General features: G+C 45.0%; 1 protein-coding gene across 1 annotated transcript; it reads right to left on the bottom strand.

Moving 5' to 3' along the window:
* Positions 1 to 3,614: 3,614 nt before the first annotated feature.
* Positions 3,615 to 21,525, bottom strand: LOC119198747 (phospholipid phosphatase-related protein type 4). Its single transcript, XM_037456224.2, has 7 exons — positions 21,202 to 21,525; positions 15,620 to 15,805; positions 10,972 to 11,095; positions 10,281 to 10,476; positions 7,664 to 7,721; positions 6,931 to 7,104; positions 3,615 to 6,273 (listed from the first exon to the last, which is right to left on the bottom strand). The coding sequence occupies exons 1-7, from the start codon at positions 21,271 to 21,273 to the stop codon at positions 4,597 to 4,599; spliced, it is 2,487 nt and encodes an 828-aa protein (XP_037312121.2). The 5' UTR covers positions 21,274 to 21,525; the 3' UTR covers positions 3,615 to 4,596.
* Positions 21,526 to 23,575: the final 2,050 nt, after the last annotated feature.

Here is a 23,575-nt window from a genome sequence, read left to right as displayed (position 1 = left end):
CCTCCCCCAGGTGGTACCCCTCACCTGTACCGCCCCTGAACAGAGACTGTTCATGCTGCTCAATGATAAAAGAAACATGTTTCTACTAAAAAAAGGATAAAGATTAATACATATAACTTTGGACGATGCCTGTTCTACCAATGCTACTTGATCACTTGATTAAATAGATCAATAGATAGACTTTTATGAATGAAGCTTTGGCTGACCCGTTTTTTTTTGTTGTATTATTTAATGACAGGCGTGTTATATGAGTTATATTTTTTTCAGCGTCCTTCAAAAGTACATACTACTGGTAGTACAGTATATATAACATTTGCACAATGTCCTACATTATGCAACAAACAATTTAGCTGCGTGATGAAATCACGGTGGACAGAAGAAGCGTGTAAGGCTGTTAGAACGAGAGGCGAAGATTTATCCTGCTTTCACTGATTTGAAATACAGAACGTCCACGTCGGCAGGCGCGAGTCGCATTTGTCTCGCAAACAACAAACACTTCAGCACAATTCAATCAGGTATTGCAGACAACAATAGTCTTTTTTTACATTTCATCATAAGACAGCGGAGGAAATACATACAGCAGGATTTATTTTACTTTATTTCAATAAAATCAAATCATACACCACTTTATAATTCAAAATAGGAAATGGACTTGTTCAGAGTTGCATACAAGGCATTTGTATTCCATAATCAGCCTAAACAGGGGTTTCCATAATTGACGCTACATGTTTTTTTAAACAAGTCGATTGTAAACATCGTCACATTTCACTTTGCTTTTCTTCACAAGGTCTTTTAATGAAGATCTGTTCTCAAAGCAAGATTTTACGGTGGAATAATCTTTTTAAGTGAATGACTGTGTTTTTAAAGCCACAAAAAAACAAACTGAATCTAAATGAACTACATCGATGAGAAGACATACAGTGATTGGTCTTAATAGCAAACATTTATTCGAATCATTGGGACAATTGTTGGTCCACCTTGATCAACGTGCTCCGAATAATCAGTGTGAATGATTGCTTCAACTCTTTGATGCGATCCATATTATTTCTCACAATGTACAAAAACATTTTGCCTTTTTTTGACTCAAATGATGGGAAATCCATTTTCTTTTTTTATTTTTACTGTATAGAATTCATACAGCTGATCACGGTATCAGAATAGAACAACACAAGAGGCTACACATGCAGAGAGCATCCAGTCACGGTTTAACTTATCGAATCTACGCTTCTACCCACGTGTCACATTTCACTTTTTGATTTCACAGGCCTTTGGGGAAGAATATAAATCTGTCACATCGTATTTTTTATAGACTTACAAAAGTTATATCTCTTTTATTTTTATCCAATTGATGTACTACTCTGGAAAGACTTCCGTCACATCTAAGTGTCCCAAAGTGAGTATGGACGATGTGAAGGCTTCCAGCTAATATGGACGAGTTTATCTGAAGGTCTTTCCTTCAATGTTCTCTGCAACAGTTCCTTGGAGCAAAGGGAGAGTGTCCAGTGGAAGCTTTGGAGAGCTACGGGACACTAATGTACACACTGTTTATTGAGGGGACCCCGATTTACCTTTCACACACCTGAATGGCATGATGGGTAATGATTGTTCTCCATTTTGTAAAGGTGTGCTTATTGATGTGATAACATCAGTATTGTGTAGTGTTATTATATAAGTCTTCTTAGACCACGTTAGAAGTACTCTTAATTGCTCACTCTAATCTGAAGTACTTTAGTGAGTCATTTGGTCCTAATACACCCCTTTGTACATTTTCTGTCCCCTCGAAGGCAGTTCTATGACGCCTCTGCGTCGGTGTGTAGACTTTGTTAACGTCCATCCTTTTGGACCCTGGTAAGCCCATTGTTGTTTGTATGAGTTGCAGTGCAAAGGCCAGCCCATACTCTGTACAAGTCCACGAGGGCCCGCTTTGCTCACAAAGCACGCACAAGCTCCGGTTCCATCTCACTCTTCGGTTCAGTTAGTGGAGTGTGCACCTTCAGCTGGATTGCCAAGAAGAAGATAACAGAGTGGATGTTTATGAGAAAAGGCTGTAGAGTCTGTAGAGGAATGCCATGACAGACAAAAGGCCTTAAATTCCTGCCAAACAAAATGATGCTGCTTTGCCACTGCCAACGGAGACCTTTTTGAATTGAACCAAACATTTGACTGAGTGTTATCCAATCAAAGGGTTAGTGTTTGTTTGATTGAAAAGTCACGTAATATAAACTGCACTCAAACGTTGACAGTTTTTAAAAATATTTAATCCACCACTTGGAATAAAAGTATTTCTTTGTGCCTGTTTGATTTGGATTGAATATTGAAAATATTTTTCCACATTTGTGGATTCTGTACACAGTTCAAATTATAATTTTCAGGGCTGAATTTAATTCAACCAAAAAAGAGAAAAAAAACAAGCTTTTGGTATTCACTTGAAATGGCAACAGTACTTGGATTAAAAAGGATTGTCATACAACTCACTATGAAACACGGAAATAAAGAACACGTATTTAGATTCAATATTTTCCACAAATATTGTGATGTGCACAATAGAAAAGTGACCATGCAAATGCCACTGGGCTACACAATAAATCAAATATATTATGATGCAGGATTATTATACAAATACTGAAAATTACATCTGATATATATATACATATATATTTATTTCTTCTCATTGAAAAATTCTAGCTTTGGCAAACTTTCTTATATAGACTTAACACTTTTGTGGCCCAATTGGTGCCAGTGCTGTGTTTGTACCAAATAGAATTAGTATCCAAAGCTCATTTAAGCACTGACATACTCCATGTTTGATATGCACTACGATGTAAACCACTGTAGATACCAGCCACTATCCTGTTCATTCGTTTAATTATGTTACAAAAAAAGAAAAGAAAAACATAGTGTCAAACTTCCTTTGAGAGAACTACTACTGCTACTACGTAGCATTTGAATCACTAGGTTGGATTTGGTAAAAAATCTGCTGGTTGCTGTATGGAACAAAAGGAAATGACTTTGCAGCACAAAAACTGGAAGAATTGCCCTACGTAGAAGGTGCTAAAACCAGCAAAAATCCCCTGTAGCATGCTTATCCTGTTCACCAAAGCCAACGATTCGATGTGGACACTGAGGTATTATAATTGAACAGTAATATTGAATAGTTTTGCCAAAAGAAAATGCTACATGTAGTCAAATCAAGTTTGACTTTTGAATAGCACAGTGCTTCTGCTCATAAAGAACAAAGATCGAAAGTGATTTCACATTTTTCTAAGAAAACAATTATTTTATAGACACTTGAAAGATTTTAGGAAATATGTTGGTTCGCTATCAGACTCTGAGTCAGAAGGGAAGATCAGGATCAGTGTCCCCTCTGCGCATCCAGTAGAGAAGCAGGTCCCTGATATGTTGAGCTAAGCACAAAGACTGGTGGCCTTCATCTGAAGTGGTAAAAAAGGGTTTCCAACATGAAAAGAACCAGGTGAGGACATTGGTCCTTGAGACAAAGACTGCAGGCACCTCAAGCATTGTGCTCTAAACACGTTCCCAACCGCGCCTGTGGCATCACTTTGATTTATTTCAGCCATGTTTCTGTGAAGTGTTTCTTGCCCGTGGAACTCTACAACTAAAAAGGAGTGTGTGATTCTGTTCATGTTGGCATTTTGTTGTGGGTTTAACAGCAGTAGGTTTTTCTTTCTCAAAATTCTCATTTGAAAGCTACAAATATTGCTCCTAAACAAACTGTAACCTTCCAAACTCCGTAGGGTGCACTTAGGGAAAGTATTGCACTGACTTTTGGAAGTGCACTATTTAGTTTTATGTTCTAAAAAGGAAGCAGACGGTTCTGCTGCTTTGCTCCCTGTTTTGTGCTATAGATATAGGATTGGCATGAACATCCAGGTGTTAGTACAGGATATAAGGTCAGGGTTCACAATATACAAGGTACAGTAAACGCATATTTCAGTGCAAGTCACAGCATAATTGAGTTCATAGCTACAGAAGGAATGCTAAGCCCACTTATGGTTCAAAACAGTTTTCTGTTGAGTATGTGGTTTCTATACACAAAAGAGATGAAATACAAAACATATCTCTGTGACACATTAATGTCGTTGATGCTCACTCTAAAATAATTCATTCTTTATCTATTCAAATCATACATTATGTTGTATAGTAAATAGTAATATGTGGCGTAGCACCCTTTGAAACTTACACAGTATTTACAGTGCAGGGAAGTAAATACAGTTTAAACGTTACTGTGCTGCTTTCTTCTTTTTTTTGAGGATTCATATCCAGTACATACAGAAGTGTTATCTAAAAAGCTCTCCGGTCCCCAGAGCACTGGCACGCCATCAACACTACAATGGGTTCACTCAGGAGTGACCACAAAAGTACACAGTGATTTGCTCTACAACACTTAAAAAGGTTGTGAATTAGTGTAAACATGTACAAAAATCTCATGCAGAGTAAAAGCTTTTTTTTCTTTTGAAGTTGGCATGATTTGCACAATGGCAGGTAACACTGTCTGGTCACATGGTGTAGAATGAAAGTCCAGTGGTCTTGCATTATTAGCTATGTGGTGTCGAGAGTCTCCAGTCCCTCTTCACGTTAGTCCTTGAAAGCGGGAGTCGTCGATGTCCCCTTGTAGAAAATGTTGCGTGCGTTATCGGGGCTGTCGGCCCTCTCCGGTATCAGGATGATATTATTGCCTTTTCTCCGCAGCGTGGACTCCCGACTGGAAGCAACGGAGGCGGTTTCAGAAGCGCCCTCCCCACGTCCTGCTCTGCTTCCGCCGCAGCCTCCTCCGGCTCCAGATGTGCTACCATCCCCCGGAGTGACCCGTATAGTAGAAAGGCCCTGGGGGGGGAGCCTGTGCTCAGCCTGGCTGACGTTCTGAGTATGAACAGTAACTATAGGGGGGGTGCTGACCGAGGCAGTGGTTGTGACGATGTGGTTGCCGGGCTTCCTCTCAATGGACCCGTCACGAATCGAGTCTGAGCTTTCCGAGGTGAGATCATTGAGGTCAAAGGACTGCCTCAGACTCCCACCTCCTGCTCCACCGGGCCCCGGGCCTCCGACAGCTCCGTTGCCGTGATCCAGCGACCGCCACCTCCATGACCCGCTCCCGTCCGTGGATGGCGCTTGAATCACGGGCCTGTTCTCAGGGTGCGCCTCTACTCTGACGATGGAGCTCCCTGAAATGCTGGTGGTGCTTCCCATCGAGTTTGGCCCTGTGGCGCCGGCCGGGTCCTGATCGGTTGGAGCTCGGTAGCGGCCGGAGCCCGGGCCACTCCCAGTGGTGCCGCAGCCGAAGCCACTCTCATCTAGGCTCTTGGAATGGGTCTGCAGCAGACCCTGCTGCTTGGACATGGCGATCACCTGCATAATCCGTGGCTGGGCGGCGTGCCCGTTTTCCTCGGGCCTGCAGGCCGTCTTTTCCGCGGCCCGCTGCCAGTTTGCTTGAGCTGTGGTATTTATCTTTGTCACCGCCTCGCTCTCTCCCCCTCTCGCTCCCTCCGTCCTCGGGGAGGAGTTGTTGTAATTCTCATGGGCCTCCTCGGGTATGTGGACGAGCTGTGAAGACCCAGGTCTGGACTGCATGGATATCCTGGCCCCTCCAGTGATGCCGCTGCAGTTACTGGGCAGAGTTGTGCTACTTCCAGTGGCCAGTTTGGACATGTACGCATGAGCATCGAAGCCTCCATTCATGCCCATAGCCGATGGGTCGCAGCTGGATCGCAGCTCCATACTGCCGTGGTGGTGCGGGTGCTGGGGGGTCTGCCCCGATGAGGAATCTAAAGAGGCGGAGAAGGAGTCTGGGACCTGCAGGGAGCATTTGTGGTTGCTGTTCTTACTTTTCCATTGAGACAGAAGCTGTTTTGATCGGCTGGAGTCCATGGAGGCATGGTGGAGGGTGGCGGCGTGGCGTCTAGCTGCTTCTTCATAAGCTGCCATGGCCTGGGGGGTGTGGACTCGAGGAAGGGTGTGGCTAAAGGTCAAAAAGCCGTCCTTGCTCTGGGGGCTGTGGGGGGAGATCACTTCCACATCGGCACTGGAACGCTTGAGACTGTCATCAGACCGGGGCTGCTGGAGCGCTCGGTGGAGGAGGCCCTCAGAGTGGGAGGTGTGCATGCCCGGCCCCCCGGCCATGCTGGCTTTCATCTGCAGGTGGTGGAGTACAGCCTCCTGGCTGATGTGGGGCAGGGAGCAGGGGGGGCGGTGCATTATTGGAGGACTGGCACTAACCTCCTCACTAGGCTCAAAGTTTCCCACTGCATACAAACCCTGGCAACAGAGAAATACAAGAGTAAGTTTGCTTGGCCCATTGAAGAGTTTATGTAGGACCATTTAAATGTATCATTATTTTCATTGTGGCACAACTTAAATCATGTTCATTTGATGGGTTTAACCATGCCGAGGCAACCGGGTAAAGGAGCTCACAAAGTTACTTCTATGTCTGAATAATTATTAATTTATTCAATGTGTTTCTCCTATTACGCTAGTAAAACCCTGTCTAAGTTTTAAAGGTATGCTTTGACATGGTTTCATCACTTCCTTTCCCTCAACTGGAGAACCAGTGTTTTTTCATTTTGATGCGTCTTAGTGATATGCAGTTAAGATTACCTTATTGATTTTAAGACCAACAAACACTACAAACAGAAGTGTTGATATTCCAAACTGTTTGGCGCTTCGTTTGGACCAGAAGCTGCAGCTCGTTCACCATGCCGATGGCCACAGCCGTTCCTGTGACGCCCATTGCGCCCACAGATCAAGACACACTTTTGTAATCAAAATCATTTCAGTTGGTCGGTCTACTTTAGCCCAACATGTTCTTAATGAATTGATATGAAACTAGGAGTTCAATTGATTCTGGACGACGTGCTCTTGAACTTAAAAAAACAGGGAACTGGACGGGAGGCTTTTGATTGGACTGGCCCCTACCAGGTAGAAAGCAATAGATCCTCCAAGCAGAAAGCCCAAGTAGACGTCGACGGCATGGTTCTTGTACTGAATAATCCGGGTCAGACCACAAATGATGGCGCAGATAATGAAGGAGAAGACCAGCAGGGGCTTGAGCAGTTTGGACGAGTCGGTCAAAGTGCTGTTGAAGTACATCTGTGGACACATGACACATTTCCTGATCTCTGTACAGCAGGGTGCTAATAGGGGCGTTTAGGTGGATAGAAGGCATGAAAGCCCCTGGAAAGTGGTAGTCCACCATTTGTCGTGTTCCACATAGTGTGTCAGCAACATTTCCTTTAAGAGAGATTCAACTGCAGTGTTATGTTATGTCAGTATACCACTTTCTAAACTTTAATATCATTCATACTTTTACAACTATTATATATATTTAATATATTTTTCTTACATATTTAAGTATCATAATTCATTATGTATTCATTACTATTTAATATATAATGATTGGGTAGCCAGGCAGTAATGTAAACTGTGACATCCTTCAAAGGACAGCCTAATTAGCTGTCCTGCAAACCCACGTCCCCACACTGTCTTTACTCTGCTCCCAAAAAGTCAACATTTCCGACGTGAATGGAAGAAAATGGCGATAAAGAGCAGAGTAAATCTTAGCTAATCTCATCCTCCGGTGTCCCGCCCACATTGCTCACAGACAGATGGGTGGGGTTAAGGGCCTCCGTGGGCTCAAAATGTTACTCACCGAAACATAGACAGCAGCAAAGGATGCAAGGGTAGCATGCTGCGACGGGAAGGATTTCCTGCAAGAAACAAAGGAACAGACTCAGCTGACGTTCACTTGCACGTGTGAGTCAACGGGAAGCGTAACGCATAATGTGACGAATCACAAACCTGCGCACTACAGGTTAAGAGATTTAAGGCTGTTAGACAGCAGATGAAGTATTCATCTGAAGGAATGCACTCCATCATCAAAGCGAACCTGTGTGTCACGGTTTGGCCTCTCTTCCTGTTTTAGTTTGAAGTTTCATGTCTCTTGTGTCCCTGGGTAACTTCACTTCCTGCCTTGTCTTGTGATTGCGTGATTGTCTCCACCTGTGTCCAATCACCTGCACCTCCCTTGTGTATTTAAGCCCTGTGTGCCTGTTGTCCCCTGTCGCGTCATTGTCTATATGTCCCTCGTCATTGGAGCACGTCTTAGTTTGAAAATAAAGAGCACTTTGGATCGAGAAACTCTGCGCCTGAGTCCTCACTGCATCCTGCGTCAGCAGCGAGTGTGACACTGTGGCTCCACCCTGATGACCTACTTCTGACCGCTCCACCAACTCTACCCCTGACTCTGCATGGGTGCAAACATCTGTCTTTTAGTGCATTCATGCACAGTAGTGTGTGTGTGTGTGTGCTCTGTTACTTTCATTCACCCGAATGAAATGATCGTACTGCTTTTGAATGTGACCCACTTATGGCACTGGAATAACCAAATGTAGTTGAATATGCATCTATTTTTAATATGCATATATTATATAAAGTGTATGTTGTTAAAAATGCTACAATGGTTTCTTGTTTGCAAGAAATGAGAATTTATTATAGATAAAGATGTATTCAATATCAATGGATCAATTTTGAAAGATGCTAGTGGCTTTTCATGTGGTCATATTGATGAGTGACATTAGCAGGAAGCTGTCGCTAAACCGCCTTGAGAACAACACTGTAGAACATTTTCTACATCTTTTCTTTTTCACAAACTCAAGCTGCTCGGCAATCACCTCCCACAATCTATCTTTAAATTCCTTATCTGTGCAGTCTTTACTTTGTTAGTTGCAAAGTGATGGCAGTCAAGATAATAAAGTGAATAAGATCATCAGATGCAGTTTTCTCAGAGCAGTCAAACCCCTGCAGAAAAAAGGGTAGAAAATCCAAACATTAACATTTCACATGTACAACCTCAAACCTCAGCCTTGTGGTTGTATGCACACCAGTCAAGCTGCAGTTTGCATGCAAAATGTCCTCACTGTATCATTTTATCCTGTTTGACATTTCTGTGAAATCTTCATTAATTGCATTTCAAGCTATAGCCAAAAAGCATGTGTGTGAGGTCATATTGATCTTAGACCACCTGATTCAACTGTTTTTTTTAGACCCAGTGGACATTTGTGGCACATTTAAAGAAAAGTAGGTAATGTTGAAAAGGTTTGTGAAAAAAAGGTATTTTCAAGGAAAGTCTCTCTATAGCTGGTGCTTCACCATGGCCTTTGTTTTAGGGCGTTGGCCTGTGCTGTTTAAAAATAGGTTAATACCACCCCCAGTGCACAACCACTGCAGCAAACAGCCGCTCATGGCGCTCTGCAAACCAGACTGAAGCTCAAGGCTGCAGAAGGAGGGTGAAGGCAGTGTTTATGCCCCGAGCAGAAGCTAATACTCAGTGTCCCAAAATGCACTGGTTAAAGACAATCATCCCATTCGTCCACATCCCCATGCTGTTTACTGTCACACACACAGACACACACACATCCCCATGCTGTTTACTGTCACACACACAGACACACACACATCCCCATGCTGTTTACTGTCACACACACAGACAAACACACATCCCCATGCTGTTTACTGTCACACACACATACACACACCCCCATACATCCCTATGCTGTTTACTGTCACACACACATCCACATGCTGTTTACTGTCACACACACATACACACACCCCCATACATCCCTATGCTGTTTACTGTCACACACACATCCACATGCTGTAACATAACCACACACTTACACATCACCATGCTTTTTACTGTCACACACACAGATCCTTCCGCTGTTTACTGTCACACACACACACACATCCCTATGCGTGTGAAAAAAGATACAAATATGACTTTTAACCTAGAGACCAGCCCATCAAACAACATAGTTCCTACAAAAGATTTTGGTTTTTAAAATGAACGGAAGCATATTGTTTATCAAACTGGACCTTGTCAGTTCATAAAATCTAGAATAGACGATGGGCAATGATTGGGCCATTTGATTAAGGTGTGACATTTTCATTTAAGGAAATGCCTTTGCATTACATTACATGTCATTTAGCTGACGCTTTTATCCAAAGCGACGTAGAATAAGTGAATTTCCACATAGAGATACAAACTCAGAAGAACAAGTCAAAACTTTGCAATGAACTGAGCAGCAACATTCCCAGAAAAAAAGCCTAGAAAAGAATCGACAGAGGCATTTGTATATCTGGGAAGTGCACGGTTGCAGCCAGTGAGAAGGAAATGGATTTCTTCAAAGTTGTGACTTCAAAGTCGTCCCTCAATGTGAGGATGCCTCTGAGGGGGAGTTTAGAACCTGTGAATGCCTCCTTACCTTCCCCGCAGGATGGCTGCCGAGTCCGGCCCCGAGCAGATGTCCTCAAGGACGTAGGGGTTGTGCTCGCAGCTGACGTTGAGCGCTGTGTAGTTGGGTTTACACACCGTGAGGAAGTAGGGCGTTGGGTAGCCTGTCATCAGCTGGAGGATGTCGGTGATGAGGGCCGTGGCACACAAACCGAAAGCGTGAACGCCTGAGGACAGGACGCGTTTTCATTAATTAACATCTTGTGTCGCTTGCATTCACAGGAGTTGATGGCACCTTGCCCTGATTTATGGTTTGGGTTAAAAAAGGAAAGCCAGTGGAGTGACGTGAATGCGCTTTGTACAGACTGGATCCGCTGTCTCCTCGGTTAGTCTCCATGTTCGTTTGAGCCAATCATCCACATCCACCCCAAGCAAACTACAAAGCTCTCGTCACAGAACGTGTTAAAGGCTAACCGTGACGTGGTGCCTTTTATTAAACCCTACGTGGCCCCTCTGTATTAGACACTAAGGTCCATGTTGTTTGTGGACTCGCCCTCTGCTTGAGTCTCATGTGACCCCAAAAGCCAATAGTGACATATTTCAAAATCTATCCATATCAAAAAGTAAAGGAGAATTTGATTTTAATGAGAACCATATTTTAGGAGACAGAGCTGCAGCCGCCAACATTTCAGGCCACTGTATGAGACAAAAAGTCCCCGTACCAACAAAGCGGACAGCTCTGCGTATGAAGGAGTTGAAGTTGCAGCCAGCAGCATTGATGTTGGCCTCGGCGCCGCTCCTCCTCCCAGAGAGACAGCAGAACAGGATGGCCTCGCCGATCATTATCTGTTGACACAACAACGCACTGGTCAGGTGGGATCTAGTTGGAGCGAGGCCTTGATCTCCACTGCAACGCCACGTTTCCTAAATCCTTATTTTGTCCCACAATTTTTACAGTTTTAGTTTTCGTACCTACTGTCTCTGCAGGTAACAAGGGGCAGTAAACGAAGGTCTGTAAGGTGGGGGCCTAACGGCTCTGCTAACGCTACTTTAGTTACACAGTGAGATCTCTGCAGATAATGAGCAGCGTTCCAAATGTCAGAGTGGTGCTGTAGGTTTATAAACCCTCTCAACCCCCAGGTCATCTGGGCTGGGTCTCCTTCAGGACCAAACAAGGAGAAGCTGCTTCAGTTCTTCTGCTCCACATGTCATGAACAAAGTCACAGAAAGCTTCAGGTCTGCAGAGGCTCAGTGGTTCCAGAATAGGAATGAAGACTTTTAGTTTACTGCTGCTTTTAACTGACAATGTATCCCATGTTCTATTTCTATTATCAGAAATAACCAATAAAGTATCGAAAAGGAACATGTCGTCACTTGATCAGTGACGACATGTATAGCCGCATGTCGTCATTCCGCCGCTGGTTGTTGAGGTGGTGCCCAGTAAATAATGTGAATTAGAATTTAAGGTACTTCTCCTCACCTACAAGGCACTTGCTGGTGAGGCACCGTCTTATCTTAAAGAGCTTGTATCACCGTATTGTCCTACAAGGCATCTGCGCTCCGTAGATGCTGGGCTACTTGTGGTTCCTAGAGTTTTAAAAAGTAGGATGGGGGCCAGAGCCTTCAGTTATCAAGCTCCTCTTTTGTGGAACCAGCTTCCACTTTCAGTCTGGGGGGCAAACTCATCTAGCTCATTTCAGCTCATTTAAGATAGGGATCCCTCCTCTGACGTTCTCACTAAGGTTTCTTCCCTTTTTTTCCCCATTGAAGGGTTTTTTCATGTTTTGGGGAGTTTTTCCTGTGCCGATGTGAGGGTTTCGGGACAGAGGATGTTGCATGTGTACAGACTGTAAAGCCCTCTGAGGCAAATTTGTAATTTGCGATTTTGGGCTCTACAAAATAAAATGAATTGAATCAAACCGATCCAACCAAACTGTTTGATAATAGTATGGACACAATACAACAATACCGACCCTTTTCTCCTTTCAGGCTCCAGCTCCAGCAATACTGGCCTCCTCCTTCCGCTTGTGACGCACTAGTACACACAAATACACACTTCTCCAGAAGTGACACATGGTGTTGCAGTAGGGTACCTGGCATTTAGCAGATCAACTACACAGAATCACTCATCTCTACAGAACCATGGGAGATGGAAACAGTCTGTGTGAAGACCAAATGTAATAACCAGTATTCAGGTCGCTCTATGCTCGAATGGTTTTCCAAGCCTTCACAACGTGGCGTTGACGGTCACTGTGGCACGCCGCTGGTCACATGACACGGGTTGAGAGAAGAGAAGGCAGCAGTGAAGGCCAGACAGAGGGATTAGGATGCTCAGAGGAGCACCTCCAGGGATCTGCATAATACTGCAACTGACCCACTGTACTTACGAGCCTCACTGAAGCAGGCTGTATCTGGGGCATGTCAACTACATCCTCCTCTTGCAAAAGGAGAGCACTGCTTTCTCATCGTCTTTTCGGTCACAGACCAGGGAGGGCCTTTAAGCATACTTTACATTTGCTAATTTAATATAGTGTGAGTGTGTTTTGTTGTTTATTCCAACAGTGTATTGACATGAAAGGTCTTTATGTCAACTCTAAGCCATGAGCCAAAGAGGAGAACATCTGAGCAAGAACTGGAATCTGCTTCCACTCTCAGACCACAAGACACCTGCAGTATCAGAACCTCCCACTAAGTATTTGTTATTGTTGTGCACAGATACTGTCACACCCTAACGTTTAAGTACCGTAGTTGAGATTAAGACGGGTTTTAAGACGGGTGTGCTCATGCAAGAGGACCTGAGATGGAGGGGTAGGTAGCTGGAAAGGGGCCACTTTACACCCCCGGCTGGATTGGATGTTGGATGATTTAAAGTTAACTGGGCCGACACTCGTGTGGACACCGTGTCTGCCTGCTGCCTCTTTGTTACTAAGCAACCGATTCATCCAGTTCATCAGGAGCTTTCCCTTTAACTAATGAAGGCTTGCAGCGTCTTAACCCGAACCACCAATGAAGAGAAATAAACTAATTCCACGTGGAATAATTGAACACTGTGTTTACTTTCGCTTCAATAAGACCAACAGCTTCATTACAAAGAGCAAAGAGCAAAACTCTCTGCTTCGTACCATTGGAACTTCTTCAAGCTTGAGCAGTTTGCTCTCATGATTTCCCCCCGAGCAAAACTACCCTAGTAATCATAACCTAGTGGTATGATGGCCATCGGCATGTCACAATAGCTTTGTTTGTATATATAATATTTCATTGAGTTTAAGTGTCACGACCGGACAATGGTCCTGAACCCAAATCCACGACACACACGACGAGGTTCACCAAAAAAAATCAAATCAAAGAACAAAAGAAAATGTATAATATAAACACTAGCTGAGGCGAGGAGTCAAACGGTGGTTCCATGGCTTGGGACAAGACGAACTGGCACAGGAAAAAGGGAGACTCAGACAATATATATACACACACACAGGTTGGGGCACAGGTGAAAACAATCAGGGGCAGGGCACACAATCAGACACAGGAGGAAGGGGCAAGTTGCCTGACACAAGAGGAAGATTCATTTTCAAAATAAAACAAACTTCACTAACATAATTTCCTGGACATGACATTAAGTTGATTCTTGTTATCTTTGATTGATCCTCTTTACTTCTGCAGCTGTAACGCTGTGAATTTACCCCCTGCAGCACAAATATCTTATCTTCTGAATCATACTATGCCATTACTAGGCACAAGTGTGACGTATATATTTGCATTTTTGCATCCCTATCACAGAGACTCTTCGTAGTAACGCTGCACCAGTCTGCTTATCAGTGATGGAGAGCTGGAGACGTTCAGTGACTGTTAGCGGTGAGCAATATTTTTTAATTTAGTGAACTTTAGTGAACTATTCCTTCATCTGGCAGAATCTTAAGACACACGGTCCATAGCCGATAACATCTCCAGTCAGCGAGCTCTGCTGGTCTGGAGGGACCCATCCTGCTGGCCCCCAGCTCCTCTCAGGCCCTCCACACGATGCGTGTTGTTGGGCCCTGAGGGGTTTATCAGAAGAGACTCCATTTCAGAGGAATGTCTTTAGTACTATGCTGAGCATCTGTGTGTTGGACGACATAACCTAACCCAGTGGGAAACAGGGTTTACAGAGCGAAATGTAAAAAGAAAGATCATTCTTTCATCAGATCATATTCAGCATCTGTCTCAACAAGCCTCTCCTGACGTTTGGCTCCCTTAAATACTGCTATTTACTCCTCTGTAACATAATGGGGGTGCAGTACACTGTTGCCTCACAGCGAAAGGAGCCGGGGGTTTGAACCCAGGTTGGAGGGCCCTTCTGGGCAGAGTTTGCTTGGGTTCAACCAACAAGCAGCTTGGCATAGCTGAGGAGAGTTAAACTGCCCACGATGTGGATGTCAGCAGGGATGCTTTGTGTCTGTCAGCCCTGGAGGGACCTGGACCTGTCCGCTGGGATCTGGACCCTGTATGGGATAAGCCATCATGGAGGACAGCTTGCTTGATGTCTGAGCTGCCGTATACCTGTTTAATGTCGTCGTTGAACCGGCTTCAGTGAAGAAGAAAACATTTGTTGTTAAGAGTTAGCACGTAAACTATCGGGACATGAGGGTGGAAAGCACCATGTGAAGCAGTAGAAGATGTGAATAATTTGTTGAGTACTAGTTCAGTGCGTCTGCCTCCGTGAGCTTGCGCAGCTTTTGACGCAAGTCTAGAAAAATGGGTCGACACACGCAAGCAGGCAAGATGGGGTGAAAAGGCAGCAAGGGGCTCTTATGTCTGCGAGTACTTGCGTTTCTCCGAAAACGCAGAAGCATAAACTAGGCTTAACTAATAGATTTCATAAAAACTAGGACACTGATAACTATGATGTGTTACTTTCAGTAACTATTTACTACCTGAAGTAAAGGGTTATCGTGTCACAGGCCGGATATTAAATGAATCACATTTTCCCCCTCAAACAATGAAATGCCTATTATTCATGTTATACGATAGCAGTGAATTAAGTCAAAGTGAAAGAACAAACATATATTTCCAACACCAGAGGGCACTTACTACTAAAAGACCCAAACCCTCCCGAACTTCTGGCATGTGACCAACCCCCAAACACTGGAGAAAAATGCTTTTGTATGGTTCCTGTAATTAATTAATACTAATTAAAACAACCTGTTTGCCGACATGATCTGACCAAACTTTTAAAAGCAGAAATAATATGAAAGCAATAAAATGTAAAATAATTAAACATGCTCAGCTGTAAAAGATTGAGAGAACACCAGTTGCCATTTGAACTATTACAAGTTAAATGTTGACCAAACCAAGCTTGACCAATGAGAACCTCTGATGAGAGGGCAGCTTTACCGCGATGGCGGGTCCGGCGAAGGCCAGGCTGAGCAGCATCAGCAGGGGGATGACCTCGTGGTTGGGGTCGATGTAGGGAAGGCTCAGGCTGCGGTCGTGGCAGTTGAAGCCCGACTTCGCTGGCTTGAACACATCCGTCCACTCCAGGAAGTACAGACTGACCACCGACGACACCAGGATCGGCAGCTGAGGAGATGGAAGGGAGATGGAACAGCTGAGGCAGGAGAAGCTTAAGGAGACTGCTGATAGATGAACCAATGAATAAAAAAAACACACAGAGACTGCTGTAAAATCCCCTCAGAAGTGTGTGGCTCAGTGAGAATACTAATTTCAAAGAGGACAAAGTCATAGAAAAAAATGTCATGACCTAAAATAATACAAAACCAACCAGAGCACAGCCGCGTATTCACTAACCATGAAAGGAAGTTCACACAATGAGATTTTTCACGCGCCGCTATTCAGCTGTTATCCAAATATCATGAAAAATACAACCACTATCCAATCACCAGCCTGATAGCTAAAACTGACCAAAATTGACGCCTTTATCATACAACAGACAAAGCTCTGTATGTATCAGTGTTCTAGTCACATGCACACATACTACTAGGAAAAAGGTTGCCAGATGCCCCAATGGCCCTTTGTGGTACTGCAAAGACAAAGCCGCTGTCCAGAATGCATTTACACCAGTGTGTAAGGTTTCCTCAGCTAACAGGAGGACCAAGGAGATGAGCCAGAACAATTCCACATGATGTCACAAAGAATATTAGGAGAGAGCTTCACCTGCAGCTGTGTGAGGGTCTAGAAGAGCGCATACCAGTCCAATGTTTAGACACACCTTCTCCTTTAATGTGTCCAAACCCTCTACTGCTACTGTAAGGGTTGGTTAAACCATGAAGGGGTATAAGAGGTCCACATGCCAGGCCAGAAGGTAGCCCTCCAGCGAGCTCCACATCATCTCTCTGCCTCCCCCCCCCCTCAGGTCGGTTGGCTAACGTCAGCCTCCCTCAACTCTCCAGCACTCTCAGCTGGTGGAGAAATATAGGTCAGTGTTGTCAGCATTCGCACAGCTCACGCTCTGCAGATGAAGCTGCTCTCAGAGGAATTCTATGCTCTCCATACTTCAAAGTAGATTTCTGCAGGATCATTTATGTCACATCCTGCTATTCACAAAGTGCAGCCAATAGTGGCTCAAATTTGCCCTGCATTTGATTCCTGTCTAATGTGTGTAACATAAGTAAGAATGGTGAAAATAATCAGAGTGAGAGAGCTAGCAGCATCAATCTTTGATTACAACAGGAAATATGACATCAAGTATAATATGAATATGATATGAATATGAATATATTATATATATATATATTGATGGACGATCGTGCTCCCTTGAGCCGATTCACCCTGATTCCTTTTGAACTCTGGGACTCAGAAATAGTGTACTGCTTAATAATTCGGTTTTTTGCTGACCTTCAAATTCTTCCTCTTGTGTGTGTCGAGGTTCCATTCATTCATCCATAAAACAGCATGGTATCCTCATCTACCAGCGCTGCCGATAGCCACTGATAACAACCACACAAAGTCTGTGCGTAATACTACTTTATGAAGTACCAGTGTAAGGTTTGGAATTGGACTTTTTTTGGAGTTAAGGGGACTATTTGACCTCTCCTCATGCACTAGTTCATGTAATCTGTTCCATTGAAGACTGCTGCTTGTTCCTTTATGGGAAGTCTTGTGAATTGTTTTGGACCTTTCACTGATTTGTTCATGGTGCTTTTATGAAAAACATGAAATTAAGTCACACGGAAGAAAGAGGTCTGTATTGTTGTTTGAAAAGCAATTAAAAAATGGTAAACTTGCCCATTTTCAAAACTGCTATGGCCAACTGTTTTAATAATGTAACACAATAAAGTTTATTTAGAGTACGTTTCAACTGACCTACTTCTTACTTTCATCTGCTTAAACAAGCGCCCTCACTTGAGCGATATGCAGTTATAGTACCAGTATGTTTCTTTCCAAGATAACATTGTAGCACCATCTCAAACCATATTGTTGCTTTTACTTAAGCAATAAGGTACGAGAGACTGTACCATCGTCCAATAATGTAACAGTTCAGGGGTGTTGTTAGGCCTGACACGCTTTTACGTATAAGTGTCAGCCTATTGGGAATGGAATGCTGTGTTTCCGTGTGAGTTGCATGGACTGCTGTACTCTATACAGACATCATATTGTTTTCACCTGGACTAAACCTGTCGAGGGGCAAAGAGGAGTGCAGAGGAGGAAGCCGCTGCCTCAGAAAGGGAGAGACGGAGGAGGACAGATGGAAGTGGCAGGGGTGACGTGACAGTGGCCGATGAAAACGAACGTCACATCGCTCATGACGACCACCTTAATTGTCCGGTGGCGAAAGCTCGCATTGCCCCAATCCGATCTTTTGTGTTGTTTCGGGGGGGTTTTCGGCAATCGCCACAAAGCTAAAGGCTGAAATGTCGACTAACGGTCGCTCAAAATCTAACTTGTTACTTTGAGTGAACAGTGATATGGAACGCTAGGGTCAATGTGAACAGCGGCTGCATTATCGCAACCAATCAGAACACTGGATTTTCATATATATATATTATATTTTCCAAAATGTCCCTTTTAGTTATTGTGTGTGTTATTTGAGCTGCACATTGTGTTGTATTTCAGCCATAGTTCACCACTGGTGGAAAAGGCCTTCCAATGAAATCCAAAGAGACCAAACATTTAAAGCCGAGACACAAGCAGTTGGCAGGAGGCAGAAAGGTCTTATTCTTCTCGCCTCAGCTCCTCTGGGAGAGTTCAACGCTCAGCGCCGTGCTCTGTGGCTCGCCCCGTTGGTCCCGCCTTCGGTCCGATCCTTTTCCCCCTCGCGCACACAACTCCTTTGTCTGTGTCAAATGTCGTTCTCCCCCGCCGGCCTCCTTGCGGATGTGCTGACTGCACTTCAGGGGGCGTTCTGCTCCTCTTTGTCGTCTGACATGGCGTTCTGAAAACCTGATGTGATGCAGATGTTTTCGGATAAGCAGAGCAAAAAACTAAGCTTTGGGTTTCTCTTTATCTGCCTGTAATGTAAAAGTTTATAGGACCGGGGTTATTGATTGGTCCAAGGACATGTGAAAAACAGTGTTTTGCCCAGGTAGAAACGTACAGAAAACTAATGAAACAAGAATCAAACCAACAATCCAAGCGTCCCTGTCCTTTAAATGTCAATTGTGTACAGAAACATGAACCCAAAGAATAAAGCAACTCACTTTGCAGCCACATATAATTGTAGTGTCAATTATACAAGTGTTCTTGTATGTGTTCTAGCATTGCTGGAATTAACCAGATTTATTAAAAAAAAACAGTAAAGGAAAATGAGCAAGAAACAGTAACAAATAAAGAGAGTTATGACACCACTGCAGGTACAACCAGCACCAGGTATCCAAGGTGGAGACGGGACTGTCTTTGGCCACGTGCGCTTCCATCAGCTTTGACCCATCAAACAGGGTTTAATAAAACCCGATGTTCTATTGAGATGCAACATGTAGTCCACTTCTGAACAGCACAAGCTCAGGGAAGAGCCAGCGTTCACCTCTTCTGCAGATTGTCCTTAATCTGGGCTATTGGGCGTCCCTCCCTACAGTTAAACAAGTGATCTCATGTTCGGCTTTTCCCTGTTGGAGATAACAGTTGTTTGGCTCCTCCTCGTGCTTCTGTTCGTTCTACTTTGCAGGGAAAGCAGCCCGGGGCGTCACAGTGGAGCATGCTCGGTCCAAACTACAGCAGAGCAGCACAGGGATTACATGCACAGCTGCTCCGGATGGCCTCTTATAAAAATAGCTCATGCTCATTACCAGGCTTGGTAATGCTGACTTTGTTTTAGTTTGATTCGGCAATTCAAAACTGAATTGTTTACCTTTTGTTGCTTTTTTCAATCTCATCAGGTCCAAAACAGCTGTTCTAATGACTTTGCTATGTTGTTAGATCAGAACTCCCTGGCCTGCAGAGCTCATCAATAAAACAATAATGGTAAACAGGAAACAATATTCTTAACAATCATCCCCTCTTGACTAGCGATGTGTGTAGTGTAGCGATTATATAATATATATATATATATATATAGTGTGTATAAGGGAGCTGTGAGTTGAGAGGAGTTGGCAGCACTGGGCTGAGTGTTTGATGGGTCGAGCCCCTATAGCTCTAATTATGACGTCCACGGGTGAATTTACAGCAAACCACAACGGCCAGTCGCCAGTTGGTGTGCATGCAGTTGTAGTGGAGAGGACATCCCCATCCTTAATCTCATCGACTGCCATGAGTCTTCGCTGTCCAGGATTCACAGAACAACTGATACGTGGTGCTTAATACCTGGAAACCAAACGCCTGCTGTCAATCGAGGTGTGTTAAAACTAAAAGCCAAACTCGCATACCAACGCACATTGCATTGGTTCACAGCCCCTTGTTACATCCAGCTGTGTGTTAGATCTCCTTCCGTCTGTCTCTAAAGCAGTGGGCATGAGGGCTTCAAGGCAGGTAGCTCTGACTCCTGATTGCACAGGGTCCTGGGAGGGGGGCACATCTATTGTGGACATGCAGTCAGGCTGGCAGCACAGCAGATGATCGGGTCTCCGCACACCAGCCACGGACACACACTCGTTCACTGAGCACAATTTACTTCCGGGACCGGCCTCGTTCAACAAGCACCCCCCTCCAGTGTGCAGCATCCACTCGCGCTGCTTTATGATGGAGATCGATGTTGATAGAAATGTTAATGATATGGAGGGGTCCCCCCCCCCCCCCCCCCCAGCGGGTCCCCGCGCATGACACGCGCATCCCATCAGCATCCATCACGCGGCGTTGGAGGCAGCTCGAGATGCCGGTTTGATCGGAGAGCCACAGGCCAGCGGGGAATTGGAGCGTGCACGACGAGCACGGGGGGGGGGGGGGGATACGTGACAGTCAGCTGGAGCTGCGTGCAATCTAAACGCATCCGCGCATTCGTGATTATTTTCCAATGAAGTATGCACAACGACCGACTCAGCAGGCAAGTCCTTCATCCTGGACCTTCGCGTGGCCACAGACGCACGCGGAGACCTGCAGGAATGTTTGCGTTGCGCCTCTGGCTGCACATGATGCTTTTTATTCTGCGCCATTTTTCAGCGCTCAAACTGTGATGCCGATGATCAACAGGATATGTTTGTAACGAAACACCAAATACTAACAATAACCAAGCTCTCTAATATGCTAGAAAAGTTAAGAAAAACACACAAAGCGTGTCCCTGTGTCCCGTGTCTCCGAGGGGACACATGTCCAACTGGCGCTGAGCAAGCACAACGACGCATGTCTCTATCGGTGCTGTAAGCAGGTGGCTGTGCACCTCATGCACGAATCACATGATGCTCCGTGTTGGCTAAGGTGGTGAGAATTAACCTGAACGCACCACATGTGCACGCGCATCTCTCTGTGACCTACATATTGAAATAGTCAGCCACGAGCTGATCATCATAGGAAGCCCATCTAACGGATCTCTGGTGATAGTTTTGCATGTTAGAGACTCAATGGGGGGGGGGCATGCAGCGGGAACCCACCTCTACGAAATAGAAACATGGCAGCAGGCTGACACTGTCTTTGGTCAGGCTCCCCTTCTCTCTCGCAGACATGGCCGGGCCTCAAAATATCCGAGACGAGGAAGGACGGCTGATCTCTGCCGGGATCAGGAGCGCTGCATGCCGCCGTGCGCAGCGGGATGCTCGGAGTCAACAGCTGGCGGGTATCCGGCCCCAACCCGCCCCCTCCTCCCGATGCACACACCCGCACGGCCCTTGATCAGTGCAAGCGAGGAGCCAGCGGCTCGGTGCGTGCACGGCTTCCGACGAGCTGTCAGGTGGAGAACGAGGCACACGGACGAGGAGAGGGAGCGCATGCGCACTGGGGACGAGTGTCTGTTTTTGACACGGCGTGGGACTGCGGATGGATCGGACGGCGTTTAAGACAGACGACCACGTGACCCGTGCAGCTATCAAGACGGCAGAGAGAGAGGGCTTTTTGCATTGGAAGGCAAACAAAAAGATGAACTGCAGAGGAAATCCCCCACGTGTCAAATGGAAGGGGGATGAGTGGCAAACGGACCACTGCTAAGCTCCCTTCTTCTAACTCACCCTGCGCTGCACACGGTCTGAAGAGAACCACCACCACGGTTGCCCTTCCAGACAGCGGTTGGCATAAGGAGTGAGAATGGTTTGCAATATTATTGATAGATGTACCATTTATTTTTTGTAAATGGTGAGATCTCCCAACTCTTTCTTGTCTCTGGTTCTACCAGGCTGCGACCTCTGGATTTTGGCCCGAGCGAGAGGTTGCTACCAGTGATCTTGTTTGCCAGTTTCCATTTGCAGCTGTGTCTGAAGAAGGGAGAGCGAGTCAACTTGCTCTCACACTAACGCTCAAACAAACTGTCTGTTACCCCCATCTTAACCTTGGTTCTTATCTCAACTTGGTTTGCAATTTTTCATACCTGCCACTAAGCATGGCCTTCACATGTGTGTCACATCTTAAATACACAAGGGAGGTGCAGGTGATTGGACACAGGTGGAAACAATCAGGCAATCACAGGACAAGGCAGGAAGTGACCTCACCCAGTGACACAAGAGACATGAAACTACAAAATAAACAGGAAGGAGAACCAAACCGTGACATGACCTCCTGCTTGCAAGCAATGAATGGACTTTTACAACTTTGATCATTCATCAAGACTCTGTTTTTCTCATTAGACAAAGATTGAAACTAGTTTTATTAAGATATTCCACAACAGCTGCAGATGTTGTAACCTTGACTGTCATGTAGCTCAACTTAAGACCGACCTTTCATTTCGATGATGGAATTAAATTGTACTAATTTGTCTGTGCTCCTGTGTGTCTGTATCTCTCTCTCTGTCTCTTCATTAAACATGACAGACGTCAGTTAACAACTGGACAAGGCTGTCGTGAGTTCTATATATATATATATATCAATATTTATATCTGTATAACAGATATAAATATTGATATTACGACATAAACTGAAGAGCAAAGGTTACTTCTCAAACTACGTCTCAGATTTGAATGAGCACTCAGTTAGTGATGAGTCACTAATTTGAGAACACAGCAATCCCTCTCAGTCAAATATCTGATATCAGCTCAGATCTGTGAGCACCTTACTAATCAATCAATACTTTGACGCAGGAGACCAACTCAGGGGAGGAAGTCTTCCTCTTCGTGGTCCTCTTGAACCAGAGAGCTTGTTGAGGAATGTAATCGCAATGCGCTGCATTGGGGGGGTTGAGGGGACACTCACATTTGGTGTTTAATGTCAGCGCTCCAAGCAGACTTAGTGACCGTGGCAGAGCTGCAGGACCTCCCCTGGAACAGGTAGGATGAGGTGGTTGGCTCCTGTAGACTGTGAGCTTCAGCATCTCTAGGAAGTGAGGTTGGGATGAGGTCATTGTTCTTCAGGTGAAGAATGGGGGGGAACCAGGGGTTGGTCCCTCGAGACTAGAGTTCCTGACCGTAGGATGTTGTTATTGTCTGTGAGGGTTAAATAGAGCCACCTTGGAGGGTTGTACGGTCACAGTGGTCGACACTCCAGGGGTCACTGATGAAGTTCTGTCTCCTAAAGAGCTGTACCTTGAGATCAAGAAGATGATTGTAACAGCCTGTCCAGGACCACATGCCTTTCTCATTGTGGTCTGAATAGGCCAAAACACCCCCACTCACATCCAGCTGTATGATCTGCTGAAAGTACTCCATGGTGCTTTTCACTCACGCAGACAAGCTGAAAGGCCAGAACCTGGAGAAAATGATCCAGTCCAACCATCCTGTGTCAGAACTGGTCTTCTTGTGTGGTGGTAGATTCTGTGTGTTTGACAACGAAGGAAAGAAAAGCAGAGAGCAGGTTACAACCTTCCTGCAGAGAGCAGACGAGATG

Source organism: Pungitius pungitius, chromosome 19 (genome assembly GCF_949316345.1).
Source record: "Pungitius pungitius chromosome 19, fPunPun2.1, whole genome shotgun sequence".
Lineage (NCBI taxonomy): Eukaryota > Metazoa > Chordata > Actinopteri > Perciformes > Gasterosteidae > Pungitius > Pungitius pungitius.
Note: the sequence above shows the minus strand (reverse complement) of the source record. Positions and strands in the feature narration are given on the sequence as shown.